Here is a 14,972-nt window from a genome sequence, read left to right as displayed (position 1 = left end):
AGTGCAAGAGAAAGGTCTGAGAAAGGGCTAAGGAAGGACACTGGGGTCTAGTTCCAGATGGATCAGTGATTGGTTTGATCAGCTGTGTGACCATAAGTAGGTCCCTACCTGCTCAATCTCCTTGTCCTCCCAGCATCCTCTGAGATCATATGAATTTCCTTGGTTCCCTATCATGATGTGAACTCACACTGAGCCAAGACCTCACCCACCCACCCAAGCTACCATCCTTCATACCTTAATTGAACTACACTTTCTACTCCAACATAACTCCACCTCTCCTTGTAGAAGGCTCTCCCTTCAAGGACCTCCAAGACCAAGAGATCTTCCCAGAAAAGTCTAGAGAGGCCTTTCAGGAGAGCCTATCTCTCTCTCTCTCCTCCAACTCTAATGATAACAAATTCTCCCTCCTTCCATTTCTCATGACAGGACCCTTCAAACTCCACAATGGGGCATTCTATGTTCTGAGATCCTTCACAGCTCTGATGTTCTATGTTCTATGACCCTTTCCAGGTCTACATTCTATATTCTATGGTCCTTCACAGTTCTAATGTTCTAAGGTCCCTTTCCAGCTCTGCCATACTATGTTCTACATTTTAAGGTTCTATCCCTTGCCTCATTTTCACCTGTAATTTCACATTATCTTTAATTGGCACCAAAGTCTATTGGAAGGAATGAGGGAGGCTTCTCCCTACCTCTGAATCCAATATATTAGGAAATTTAAAAATAAAAAAAAACTAAATTTAATAAGAAAACAGCTTCTGAAGAACATGCATTCACCTCAATGCTGCTGGCTCAGAATATTATATAATTATGAGGCCAAAGCACTTTTCCTGAGGATGTTGGTTTGCAATCCTAGCAATGGCGTCAGTTGAGATGCCCAGGGGACCTATTGAGTAAACCTGCTCTTCCAAAGTCTCTGCTCAACTCTGCTCTCACTTCCCTTCACATCAGTTATTTTCTTTTAAGATTTTATTTATTTTGAATTTTATACTTTTCCCCTAATCTTACTTCCCTCCCCCCACCCCCCACAGAAGGCAATCTGTTAGTCTTTACATTGTTTCCATGGTATACATTGATCCAAATTGAATGTGATGAGACAGAAATCATATCCTTAAAGAAGAAACATAAAATAAGAGATAGCAAGATCAGACAATAAGATATCAGATTTTTTTTCTAAATTAAAGGTAATAGTCCTTAGTCTTTTTTTTCAAACTCCACGATTCTTTCTCTGGATACAGATAGTATTCTCCATTGCAAACAGCCCCAAATTGTCCCTGGTTATTGCACCGATGGAATGAGCAAGTCCATCAAAGTTGATCATCACCCCCATATTGCTGTTAGGGTGTACAGTGTTTTTTTGGTTCTGCTCATCTCACTCAGCATCAGTTCGTGCAAATCTCTCCAGGCTTCCCTGAATTCCCATCCCTCCTGCTTCACATCAGTCATTTTTTAAAACATATTTTTCTCCACTATGAGAAGTTCCTCCCTATCTCTGGATCCCCAGAGCCCAGCACCAAGATTGATGAACTTTTGGGTGACCCAAACAAAGACTACTCTTTCCCTCATGATCCAAGGGTCATCAATTAGAAGAGGATGGGAACTCAGAGGTCATCCAGGCTGACCCCCTTCATTGACCATATGAGTAAACTGAAAACAAGAAAAATTAAGTGACTTGTAAAAGTGGGTCTGTGGTAGCCTGAACGCTGAACTTCTGGACTCCAAGCTCGCCTCATCTCTCCCTGTCGGAACCCTCCCTCTTCAAGGTCCAATGCCAAATACCAGTTCAAATTCAGGCTGTCTTCCCTGACCCCCTCCTTAGCATTCTGCTGGAATGATAACCTATAAAAATGGCAGCTAACACAATTCAGGTTTATGAAATGTTTTACAAGCACTATCTCATTTGAGCCACAAAACAACCTTTTATTTTAAATTGACCTGGGATTTCATTAGAGGAGAGGTTCCAAGGAGGGGCTCTCCCACTCCAGTTTTCTACCTAACAATCTTAGAAAAGGGAAGACTGGTTCCAGTTCACTTGGCCACCGATGTGTTGGGAGGGGCTCCTGGACCCCAGATCTTTCTGATTGTAGCAACCAACTCTGTATCTACCAGTCCATGATCTCTCTTTATCTAGCATGACAGTAAGGACCAAAGGCAATATTTGAACTCAGGTCTCTCATGATCCCCATCAATCTGGTTCAACCCCTTCATTTTACAGATGAGAAAGTTGAGATTCAGAAGCATAAAGAAACTGCCCAAGGTCATATAGACAGAAGGTGGCACAGCTGGAATTTAAACTCAGGTCTTGTAGCTCCCAATGACATAGGAAGCTACTTCCTCATCCCACAACAGAAAGAACATGGTACTAATAAGTCTTTGAGTTTCCAAAGTTTCAGGGTGAAATTTGGTCCCCAGAGATAATAAGTGATCTTACTGAAGGTAATTTTACAGCTGTGGGTGGGTGGACTGGGGAGGGGGGGAAGGGAGGGGCCGATGAGAATATATCTTTGGGCACCTAAGTTTCTTCTACAAATGGAGACAATGATCCTCATAGTCCACTTATGAGGCAAATGCTTTGAATAAACTTTCAAAATACTATAGAATGAGGTTGTTATTACTTCAGTTCCCCAAACTGCAGTTTCTCATCTCTCATTTGTTTAAGCAGATCTTGATTTCATTTGATATAGGAAACTGCAAGTGAGCAAATTCCTTCCCCAATGCAGATCTTCTGAGTCGTCATTTGTAAAACTGGGATCTCATCACTGTGGTCCTACCTCTCTCCCAGAAGAACATGGAAATGCCAGGTTCATATCAGCCACAATTGGGGAGCTATGATGATCAAAGACTGGGTGTTGGGGGGAAAGAGGCAACAGACCAGTGCTTCATTAGCACACACATCTCTCAGAAGAGATGCCAGCTCACATTGGATTGAGGCAGATTGGCCATTCTCCTCTAGATAATTTATAGTCTGAGGGATTTAAATGATTTACCCAGAGTTAAAAAACAGATGTGCCAAAGAAAAGGTCTCTCTGACTCAAAGGTCATTCGCTATCTCTTCATTCAAGACCCTCAGAGAGTCAGTAGAAAGAACAGAGGACACGGTTTTCAATCCTATCCCTGATATTGCCTCGGAGTCACTGAAATTCTCAGGGCCTCAGTTTCCTCATCTGTAACATGAGGGGATTAGATTGGAAGGTCTGTGAGTTCTTATTTTCATATTAGCTTCTACAACAACACTGAAACTGAGACATTTCCCCCTTACCCTCCCACTGGAAAATTGCCTTCACTATGGTCCCTCTGACTCTAGGAACCAAATTTCCCCCTGAAATTTTGTACCACCTCAAAAATGCTCTACGGAAAGATTCTTCTCCAGCAGAAAACCCCTTTTTAAAATGGATTAACACCCTCAGAGAGAAACCACTTACAGAGTGGGAGATGTTTATCACTGCAGAATTCTGAAAGCAAACAGCCCTTTGCCCCAGCTCAGAAACAATGACAACTGGGTTTCACTTTGAGAGGTTTCCAATGTCTGGGCCCAGCCTGCCCTTTTGTTTTTATTTTTTGCCAGGCAAGGCCAACTGGAAAACCAGTTCCTGATAAATCTCTCCTTCTGCCTCCCTCTGCTTGCTAGTCAAATGCTGCAAGCTTCTTAATACTAATGAAATTTGTGGCCCTTGGAGGCATAGGGTGTCAGAGATTCTCAGCTCTGCCCCTTATGAGCTGCATAACTTGGGAAAAATCATAGAAGCTCCTCTGTAAAATGGAGGGATTGAACTAGACCAGTGAGTTCTTACTCTGGGATCCCCAAACTTAGAAGGTTTTTTTGTAAATATAGATAGATAACTATATTTTCAGATAATTGGTTTATTTTGGAATCTTACATAGTTTATTTTATATAAAACATTTAAATTTAAAACATTCTGGGAAGGGTTCCCCAGTCTGTCTTCACCAGACTACCAAAGGAGTCCAGGACTACCTAAAAAAAAAGAATCCCTAGTCTGGATAACAGCTAAAGTCCATTTCAACTGGAAAAAATCAGGATCCTCCCCCATCCCCAGTGCTGCTTCCTAGAAGACTCCCTTAAGCTTCCCATGGGATGCAGACCGGAAACCACACACAACTAGAGGGGCAGTGGACCTGGATGAGCAGCCCAGGTTGCCAGGCTCTGGCCCTGCTGCTTTGCAACTTTGGGGCTAGGAAGAGCCTTCACACACCTGGACCTTAGTTTTCACCTCTGTAAAATGGGGTAAAACAATCCTGCAGTAGTAATCACAGACAGCCATACTTGGGGGGAGATAAAGGAAAGAGGGGAGGGGAGAGATTTGAATTCCAAAGAGGCCAAGAGGAGGAGATAAATATACAGCACTACTTTTCACTCTAGCTATCAGTCTCACATGAACTTCAGTAAACAAAAAACTGAAGTTAGGAAGGGGAGGGTGAAGGGAGACGGTATTTCTCATAAAAGGGGAAGGGACCTAGTTCCAGGTTCTGTAAAAGCCAAGATTGAACTTGAACCTGACTCATTAGAAGAACAGGGCGGGTAAAAGATCAACTTTTCAGGAACTAAGTTAATCATGAGTCTAACTGCTAGAAGCCTCCTTTACCTGGGACCCAGGATTCCAAAGAATCCATGGGCAGCTCTAAAGGGGACTCTGTACTTGGAGGAGAAAAATGTGACCCCTTTATGTTGACCACCAACTGCTAACTGGGGTTTGGAAACAGGTCTCAAAATACACACAAAGTAATTTGGGAGGGGGAAGGCACTGAAAACTTGGGGGGAATCAGGAAAGGCCGGAAGAGTGGGGAAGAGGGGGAACCACTTGATTAGAGTCTTGGGAAAAAACAAGGAGTCAAAGGTGTCAGGAGGAACATTCCTGCCTTGGTGGGAAAGGACAGCAAATTGGCCAGCTTGTTGGAATAGGGGGTGCAGGATGGGGGAATAATGTGAAAGGGATCTAAAAAGCCCCAGTAGAGACAGACTATGAAGGGCATTCAATGCCAAACAAAAAAGTTTTACATTTTATCCAAGAGTGGATGTGAACCAGAGGTCTGGGAATTTTTTTGGTTAGCTATAGACAGATATATTTAAACACAATGGGATCCCTGGAGGTTTCACCAGTGAGCCCAAGGGGCCATGACACAAAGCAAGTTAAGAGCCCTGTCAGAGGCAATGAGAGCCACTGAAACTGCCTGAGCAGGGCAGTGACCATCAGACCCCATGTTAGAGGCAGGTGAGGAATAAGTGATTGGGAAGTCAAGAGGAAAGAATAGGAGATCTGGCCAATGCCTGTTGGGGCTGTGAGCTCAGAGGCAGATCAAAGATAGACAAAGGCAATGAGTCCCATTCCCCCAGCAGAGTGGGGTGGCAGGAGGCCATGGTTTCAGGGTAAATATGCCATCACACTTGTTCTGAGCCAGCAAAATTCAAAGATGGTCACAGTGATGAGTTCTGGAAGCACTCCTAGGAGATCGACCAGTCACATGCACTCATTGTAAGATGTAGGACCTGAGGCCCTAAGGATGATGTGATGTGTTAAGACTACACAGCTAGTCAGGTGGTGCAGAGAACTGGGTCTTGACTCAGAGTTGAGTTCAAATCTAGTATCAGACATTCCCTAGCTATGTGGTCAAGTCACTTGGCCCTGTTTGCCTCAGTTTCCTCATCTGATAAACAAACTGGAGAAGGACTGGCACACCACACCAGTAGTGTTGCCAAGAAAACCTCAAAAGGGGTCGCCAAGAATTGGACACAGCTGAAACTACACTATAACAACACTGCAGCTAGCTCACTGGAGGGGCTGGGACTACAAGATTCCTCATCTGGTCCCCTTCAGATTGTACACCAGTGCTTAGAGCAGTTGGAATGTGAAAAGACCCATTTATCGGGAGCGTGGGGTCGCGTGGGGTCACATGGGGTCGTAAAGAGCTCACCTCAGGTTTTAGAATGAGATCTGGATTTGAATCCCATCCCTGGGCCATTAGCTGCCAGACCCTAGACAGGTCAATGACCCTCTCTTTGCCTCAGGGGAGACAGATGGAGACTAGTACCCAAGGGCTGTGTGTACCCTCTCAAAGAGGGTTTTTTTGAGTAAGATTTAAAAGATCTGTCCTGGGCAGAAGGGGTCAAAATTTTGAATTCGAGGAATGGCCTAAGGTCACTCACTGCTACCTTGGGCTGATCTTTTCTTTTTGCAGTCTCAGTTTCCTCATCTGCAAAATGGGAGGGGGGGGGTCTGGGGATTAAAAGACCTCTGAACCCCCTTCTGGCTCTTAACTAAATGATCCCCTGAGCTATAAGCAAATGCACACAATATGTAACATTTGATGTATTTCCTATGTTTTTAGGTGCATTCTGGGCATCTGATGCTCACCGGAGAGCTCACACACACCAGGATTTGCAAACTGTGGAGGACTTAATGAACACCAGCAGGTAGTTACACAGGGATGGCAGGGGCATGGCCCTGGTGGTGAAGGAGAGGTTGTGCCGCCTCTTGTGCCCTGTGTGAAGCCGACTGATGCCTTCTCCTGAATGTCATTCTGATAGGTCATTGCAGAAAGTGGGTGACCAGTCCTGGCACAGAGCTTTCTGGGAGAGCCAAGTTTTGGGGGCTGCCCCACTGATGTCTCTAAAACAGGGCCCTTGACCAGCGGGCTCACTCCTCTACTCCAGCAGCTCCGGGGCTCCCTAGTCCCCCCAGATGTCAGCTCACCGGTGAGGAAGCTGGGCCCATCCTGTGTTTGTGGAAAGCCACGAGGGGTCGGGTCCCCGGGGTCATGGGGGGGCGGGGTCTGGTCATTAAGCCACACTGCCTTTAGGGGAGGGCAGGAATCCTCCGGATGGGCACCTCGCACCCAGGGCCGGGGCCGTGGAGCTGAAAGCTGACGGACCGGGGCCAGGCCCGGCCTCAGCCTCGGCCTGCGTGGCTCTGGGCCGGAGCCTCGGCCCCCGGCCCCGGCTTCGGCTGTCTGTCTAGGAGCCTCCACTCGGGACCGGGGGGCTCGAGTCCTCGCATCCAGCCTCAACCGGCGTCTCGGGATCGGCCTCCCCGGCCCGGCTCCCAGCCGCTGCCCGAGCAGGTCGGGCCCCCGGGGAACGGGCGGCCGGGGCGAGGCGCCGCGCGCGTCCGGGGGAGCCGCTCAGTCCCCGAGTTTCCCGGGTTCCACGGACAAAGCGCTGCGCCTCCCCGGCCTCCCCGGCCTCCCCGGCCTCCCCGGCCCGGCCTCCCCGGCCTCCCCGGCCCGGCCTCCCCGGCCTCCCCGGCCTCCCCGGCCCGGCCTCCCCGGCCCGGCCTCCCTGGCCCGGCCACCCCGGCCTCCCCGGCCACCCCGGCCCGGCCTCCCCGGCCTCCCCGGCCTCCCCGGCCTCCCCGGCCCGGCCTCCCCGGCCCGGCCTCCCTGGCCCGGCCACCCCGGCCTCCCCGGCCCGGCCTCCCCGGCCACCCCGGCCTCCCCGGCCCGGCCTCCCCGGCCCGGCCTCCCTGGCCCGGCCACCCCGGCCTCCCTGGCCCGGCCTCCCCGGCCTCCCCGGCCCGGCCTCCCCGGCCCGGCCACCCCGGGCCGCCCCGCGCGGGGCTCACTCTGCCGCCGCCGCCGCCCGCACTCCCTCCGCGCGGGGCCTCGTCCCGCGGGTACCGGGGGCGCCCGGGCTGGCGGGGAGCTCGGGTGGGCGCGGGCGCCGCTGCCCGCGGAGGCTCCGCTGCCCGGGGAGGCTCCGCACCTGCGCCCGCCCGCAGCCCCTCCCCGGGGTCCCTCCCCGCCCCCCAGGCCTGCCCGGGGCGGGGCCGCTCACCCAGAAGAAGGAGGCGTAGGCGACCAGCGAGAACTTGAGGCACAGGTAGGAGAAGCGCGCGCAGTAGCGCACCTGCCCGGCGCCGCCGCGGCCCATGCTGCCCGACTGTGCCCGGGCCGCCCTGCCCACCTGCGCCCGCGCCGCCCCGCCGCGCCCCGCCCCGCCCCGCCCCGCCGCGCCCGGCCCTCGGAGGCCGCCAATGAGCGGGCCGGGGCGGGGCCTCCGGGAGGCGGGGCGGGGCGGGGCGGGGCCCCTGCGGGGGGAGGGGACGGGGAGGGGTCCGGGCTGGGGGGGCAGAGCCTGGGGAGGGGAGGCGAGGGAGGAGGAGGAGGCTGCCCCCCGGGGTCAACTGCCCCCCGGGGTCAACTGCCCCTCTTAGGTTTACAACTGGGGGAAGATGGCACTTGCCCAAACCTGGCAGGCCTGGGGGGAGGGGGGAGATTTGAACCCGGAACCCGGCTCTCTGATGTCTGAGAGACGCAGAACCTGTAACCATCACGAACGTGAGGAGATCCGCGGCTTTGAGCAACGGGGGCGTGGAGGGAGGAGTGATCCTCAGCGGACCCCAGAGATTAGAGAGCACCTCCGTTGCACCTAAGAGGTGGGGGTCGATCGGGACAGAGCAGTGTACACGCTGCCAACCAAGGTTTCTGTATCTTTGTTCTGTTCGCTTGATTAGTTGGAGTTTTGTTTCGGTTGGTTTTTTTGCTCTTGAGACAAGGCTCAAAGTCAAGGGCAAGTGAATGATGTAAAAAGACAAAAGGCAACCAGGGAGCAGGTGAGAAAAATTAATGGTCCCTAAATGGCAGCTGCTTGGCTCTTACTTCCTGGTTCTTCATTTCAAAGTGCAGGCCGAGGGGCACCGGGCAGGGGTAGTTTCCACGTGGAGGGCTACACATAGTCCGTGGATCTTAGTTTCCAGATGAAGTGACCAAATGGCCACTATACAGTAAGTGACACAGGTGAGATTGGAACCCAGATCCTGTTTCCGGAACCAGCACACTTCCCAAGGATGGGAGGCGTTTCCAAATGGATCCAGTGTAGGTTTCAAAGCCAGCAAAGGGATCTGCAGAGATCCAATCCTCTCGTTTTACTAGAGGGGGAAACTGAGGGCAGGAGAGAGACAACTATGAACTCAGGTTCAAACCCAGGGTTCAAGTCCTGCGTTCTGTCAGGGGAAACGATAGCACAGAATGGGGTTGAAGAGGGAGGGGGGTAAAGGGACCTGAAAGGATGGTAGTGAAATCTGAGACAGAACCAGAGGCCAGCAGGCCTGGTTCGTACCATAACACAAATATTATCAAATTTGATCCTCACAGGGCCGCTAGGTGGCTCAGTGGATAGAACACCCGCCCTGGAGTCAGGAGGACCTGAGTTCAAATCCAGCCTCAGATACATAATAATGACCTAGCTGTGAGGTCTTGGGGAAGCCACTTAACCCCATTGCCTTGCAAAAACTAAAAACTAAAAAAAAAAAAAAAAAAAATGATCCTCACAACACAACAATTTGATCCCTCCTGGGAGGGAGGGGCTATTATCCCCCTTTTACTGGTGAGTAAACTGAGGCAGGCAGAAAGGAAGTGACTGACCCAGGGTCACACGGCTACTGTATCTGAGGCCCCAAGCCCAGCACGATACCCACCGGGACATGAGCTGCCTCTGTGAATGATTGCCATCAGTCTAACTTCCTCTTCCCCATTTCATAGGTGTAACAATGCCTGTCGCAGCAGGTTGTGCTGAGAATCAGTGGGATAATGTAAGTGAAATTCCTATGTAAATGAGTTGGTGTTTTTTATAGTTGACATACAATGCATTAATCCTTAGCTCAGGAATCCACACATAATTTTTATTTTTTCTCAATCTCAAGTAAACAAAAATATTTAATATTCTTTTTTTTTAATTTTGAATTCTGTATTATCTCTCTCACTCTCTCCCTTCCTCCCCCCCCCTCAGAAATCAAGCAACTGGATAAAGTTTTTACATGTACAATCATGCAAATAATTCCCATATTAGCCATGTTGCAAAAGAAAACGCAGATAAAAAAACAAAAAATAATAAAGTTTAAAACATTCGATGCAATGTGCATTCAGCCTCATCCATCAGTTTTCTTTCTGGCAGTGGACAGCCACTCGGGAATCTAGGGGACACAGCGGTGTCAGGAAGACCTGAGTTGAAATCTGCCTCAGATACTGGCTGTATGACCCTGGACAAGTCATTTAACCACTGCCTCAGTTTCCTCATCTGCAAAATGTGAATAAAAACAATAATAGCACCCACCTCCTAGGCATTTTCTGAAGTTAAGATGAGTTAATAATTACAAGTGCATGTCAATTGTGTAAATGCAAGTTATAATAATAGCACCCCCACACCTTGGGCCCCCCATCCCCTAGATCTCAGAGATTTTTAAATACCTTTAGATTTAAAATAGGAAAAGCCCAGAAAAGTCCTTGCATGACTACTAAAGTCCCTATCTCTACTCCCTTTGCGGGGGGTAGCAAACTTTTCCACTTAGTTCCATAAAATTTAGTTAAGAATTACTGAGAACCAAATGTACTTGGACCAATCTCTCTGGGTAGCTATGCCCATTTTTTCCTTCCGAAGTCCACTTCCTATGTCTACTTCCTAAGTCAATCAAGGGGAACTTGCCTCAACTCTTCACACCATTCAGCAACCTTCATGGCTCTTTAGGGACCTGCAGCTTGAGTTCCTTGGAGATTTGAGTGTGCATCACCAGGACATAACTGGTATTAAAAAGATGGGAATCGATACAGGTCATAACTCCTATTTTCCTGTCACTTTAGGGTTTTCTTCTTAGCACCCCTACACTGTATTATAGTTAATAAATATCAGCGGTGGTTTTCAAACTTGGGCCTCCTAACCCTAGGCTGATGGTTCTTTCAACAATATTGTGTTGCCCCAATACCTTCCTGGGATTTCTGAAAACCATCCCAGAAGGCTGAGCCTGTGGTGAACCATTTCCAAGGCACTTGCCCGCTACCAGCCCCAAACTGAATTCCTATCTCCAGAGACTAGGGGTGTAGTCTAATACAACTAGTGAGTGGCTTGGCAGGTGTTCAAACTCAGGTTCTGACATGGGTCACTCACTTGACTTCTCTGTGCCTCAGTTTGCCCATCTAAGAAAGGAAGATGAGTCTTGCACTGCCTCCCTCACAGAGTTGTTAGAAAAGTACTCTAGAATATTTATTACCATGCTGATAGGAATTGTCTATATATCTTTTAAAATTTTTTTTTATTATTATTTAAGGCAATGGGGTTAAGTGGCTTGCCCAAGGCTACACGGCTAGGTAATTATTAAATGTCTGAGGTCGCATTTGAACTCAGGTCATCCTGACTCTAGGGCCAGTGCTCTATCCATTGCGCCACCTAGCTGCCCCTTCTCTATATATCTTTTCACTTTTGTCAGATTATAAACTTCAAGAAAACAGGGAGAAAATCTGTCTCTTTCACTGAGTCTAGGGCAGGTACGCAGTTTATTTTTTGTTGTTGTATGTGATTGGGGACAGAAGACCTCAGGCCAATTCCTAGCTTGGACTCCTTCCTCTAGGACTCAGTTCCTCATCTGCAATATGAAAGTATCAGACAGGATCCTCTCTGAATACCTTGCAACTTTAAATCCTATGAAAAAACTGAGTGACAGAGATAGTTATAATTCTTCCCTAACCACTGATCTGCATTGGGAAAGAAATTCCTGGGAACAGTGAAATCATAGGGTCATACCAAAAGAAATAAAAGATTCTTTCTCAAAATACATATAAAAACCCCCCAACATTCTGGCCCTCCAATCTAATCTAATCTAGTTCCATCTATATATGACGGGTCTCATTTGTTCCCCCTTTTCTTATTTCTCCAGATCTTCTACCCATAGGATCTTTAGATTGTTCGGTTCAGCCAAAAGATTTTGGAGGGGTTTGCCATTTCCTTCAATGGCTCATTATGACGTAACAGAAGCAGACAGTTAAGTGATTTGCTAGTAAGTATCTCTAGTCTCTTCTAGAACTTTATCATCTTTTGGAATTCCACATTGTTACTATAGTAGAGGGAATATTAGAGGAAAACATGGTACCAGATAGTATTTTTGTTTGTGTTGCCATGCATATCCTGTGGTTGTATGATTCCCATCTCATCATTGTCTAAATAAATAGTTCGCATTGTGGGCCACCTGCAACTTATATACTGAACTCTATCTTACTAGAAGGGGAGGTTGGGTCAAACAGCTACTAAGTGTTTGAGATTGGATTTGAACTCAGGTCCTCCTGACTCCCCTGCAGTACCCAATTGCCCCTGCTTTGCTCCTTTCTTATGACATTCTAGCTTTTTCCCAAGAAATCTAGCCCAGTTACAAAATTTGTAACTGTCCCCAATTTCTCTTCTTTATGCTACTCACTTCCTACTGGTTGCAGCTGATCAGTCCGGCTGCGACACTTGTAACTGGCCTTACTTTTCTTCTTTACTAGGCTAAATTTCCTAGCTGCTGCTCATGACCTTGCAACTGCCTTTTCTTATTCTCTCTCTCTCTCTCTCTCTCTCTCTCTCTTTCTCTCTTTCTCTCTTTCTCTCTCTCGCTAAATTTCCTTAAGAGATCTAGCCCTTATTACTGCTTAATTTATTAACTTTTTGTTACTTTTTCAATCACAATAATATTTAATGAACTTTCATGTTCCTATACCTTTGAATCAGACAAGAGTCTTTGTGTGGATCCAAAGAACCCAGAACTTTCTTGCCCTCATCCTCACCCTCACTTTTTCATTACACCCCTTGTAAAACTGCCTGTGAAATCCAGCTTTTCAGGTCATTTTAGTCCAATAATTCATTCATTTTACAGATGGGGAAAATAAGATCCAAGAAGGGAGGGAATTTACCCAAGGTCACATATTGAGTTAAGTGCAGAGCCAGGACAAACCCATGTCTCCTATACAAAAAATTCATTTTTCTTTCAGTAATGATGAGGCCCATATCAGCAAACCAGAGAGATGATTTCTAATGGAAATTTACAACAAACTTTATCTAAATATATTCTTCTGCTGATTCTGAAGTTTAGAAAATTTGTGTTCTGTGGTCTAGCATTTTATGGTCTCAAATCTCTTCCAGCTCTAACATTCTATATTCTAAGGTCCCTTTTTATACTATTCTTCTGTTCTAAAATTCCTCCCAGTTCCGACATTCTATGTTCTCAAATCTCTTCCAATTCCAATAGCCTTTGTTTAAAAATTCCACGGCCTGAAGTCCTTTCCTGTATTATTATTCTACATTATAATTCCTTTCCAGCTTTAACATTCTGTAAAATCTTTTCCACTGGTGAATACTATCCCTCCCTACCCCAAGCCAAAACTGCCTCTCTCTGTCTGTGTCTCTGTCTGTCTGTCTGTCTGTCTGTCTGTCTCTCTCTCTCTCTCTCTCTCTGTCTCTGTCTCTCGTCCTTTGCCTGGCTCTCTCTTCTGTTCCTATTCCAGTCAATCAGATATCATTTATTTGTGTATATGTCATATAATGCCATTTGAGCTACAAGCTCCATGAAGGTGGAACTCTTTTTTCCCAATCTTATTTTCCCAAGCCCCAATGAAGGGCCTTGCACATAATAGAAACTCAATACATTTTGTTAAATTGAATTGAAAGTCATTTCTGTGCTCCAGGATATGGAACTTTCTCAGCAAAGTCCAACCAGGCATTCCAGGAAAGTGGGGTAGGGAAGGCACCTTGACTTAGGCGTTGTTCCAGGACCTTGGCTGACTCACACTGCCATAACTGAATTTATCTGAACCTGTTCACCTCTTCACAGACCTCACCTGGGACCTTTCTCAGGGCCTGCAGGCTTATCCTACTAACCAGAAAGGTTACTGCCCCAAAAGACTAGACCAGCCTGTTGGGAGCAGTTCCCATCGGGGGGCCTCATCATCTTCAAATTCTCCTTCATCAGAAATGACAGGAGATATCCAAAGATGGTATCTCCATTTTTTAGAGCTTCTTTAATAGCCCCATAAAATCTCACACCCGATAAGGGAGGTGGGGTCACTAGTTTTTGCTTTTCTTACCTTCATTTTTCTTTTCTACAGTACATGCACCCCAACCATCATTGTAGCTAGCTGCTTCATCTTCCAGATCCTCCTCTTCCTCAGGAGTTAATTCATCAGGAGGAGGATCTTCCTCAGGCTCATCTCTAAGAGATGCCCTTAAGTTATTTCTAGATTTTATTAATAAAGGAGTTTCCTCAGTTGCAGCACAAACAGCAGATGATAACTTAGTACTTATTTTTGTAATTTCATGGTCAGGATTGAGAGTGTCCTTGCCCAGGCTCCACAAACTGAACACATCTGTAGGAACTTTCTCTGGTCCTTGTTCTATATAATATTTTCTGATGTCTTCTCCTACTTTTTGCCAGATATCAAGATCTATTAGACCCACTTTCAGGAAACCAAGGACAGCAATTATGCACAAATGAGATGAATCGAGTGACTCGGACCTTAGAAACCTTGATTCCTCTTTTATGTAATAAATGAGTCAGAATTTCAATAAAAAGAACTCTCTGCCTACTTTTATTATTACCCATGATGTTCTTAAGATTACTGCGCTTTCTCGCCTGATATAACTCTCATCAGGGGGCCTGCAGATTCCCCGAGCAGAAACCTATCTATCCTGCTAAGAAAAGGGGCGGGGGGAGTATATTACCTGTCAAGTCCCTGTTTGTGGCGCCAGTCTGCAGGGGTCCAGACTCCGATGGGTCCTTGGAACCTGACAGGAGTTAGAGAGTCGGCAAAATGAGTTAAGTCAACAAGTGGGTAAAGGCAGGAGCAGGTTGACTGACTGTCAGCTGCTAAGATTTGTTTTTATAGTCTCAGAATCATATGAAACAAGCAAACTAAAGTTATTTCCTTGGTTACAAAAGTATACAATTTTCATCATTAATCACATAGTTCATATGGTTACAAGTTTGACCATGTAGGGGTTACAAGTGTGATTATCAATCATGTAATTAATTTTCTTGTCCCTGTTCAGACCGTGATGACTTCAACCTGCCTGCTGCCTAGTTTGTTGCTGCATAGGAAAGTTATTAATTAAGCAGAACTTTCCTTATAATGATCTTTGATATAATTTATTTAATGGAATGCTTCTATGTTTTTGTGCTGCATATGCAATGGTTTTCGATATGCTCCCTTGACAACCTATAGTG

General features: G+C 47.1%; 1 protein-coding gene and 1 long non-coding RNA gene across 4 annotated transcripts in view; one reads left to right on the top strand and one right to left on the bottom strand.

The window, feature by feature from the left end:
* TSPAN15 (tetraspanin 15) overlaps positions 1–7,882 on the bottom strand; it is a 54,841-nt gene extending 46,959 nt beyond the window's left edge. The window contains exon 1 of one of the 2 annotated variants that reach the window (XM_074232430.1): positions 7,787–7,882. In XM_074232430.1, the coding sequence (XP_074088531.1) occupies positions 7,787–7,882 (96 nt within the window). The remainder of the gene's footprint in view (positions 1–7,786) is intronic. The other variant, XM_074232431.1, reaches the window with a different exon arrangement.
* Positions 7,883–8,166: 284 nt separating this feature from the next.
* On the top strand, positions 8,167–14,342 carry LOC141523010 (uncharacterized). Of its 2 annotated transcripts, none has more exons than XR_012478304.1 (4): positions 8,167–8,387; positions 9,493–9,542; positions 11,658–11,777; positions 14,184–14,342. It is a non-coding gene; the product is annotated as an uncharacterized LOC141523010 (long non-coding RNA). The 2 variants fall into 2 exon arrangements; XR_012478303.1 differs by lacking the exon at positions 14,184–14,342 and adding an exon at positions 13,584–13,800.
* The last annotated feature ends 630 nt before the right edge of the window (positions 14,343–14,972 follow it).

The sequence above is a fragment of the Macrotis lagotis genome, chromosome 4, assembly GCF_037893015.1.
Source record: "Macrotis lagotis isolate mMagLag1 chromosome 4, bilby.v1.9.chrom.fasta, whole genome shotgun sequence".
In the NCBI taxonomy this organism is placed as follows: domain Eukaryota; kingdom Metazoa; phylum Chordata; class Mammalia; order Peramelemorphia; family Peramelidae; genus Macrotis; species Macrotis lagotis.
The sequence above is the reverse complement of the archived record's forward strand: the minus strand, read 5'-3'. Positions and strand labels throughout refer to the sequence as shown.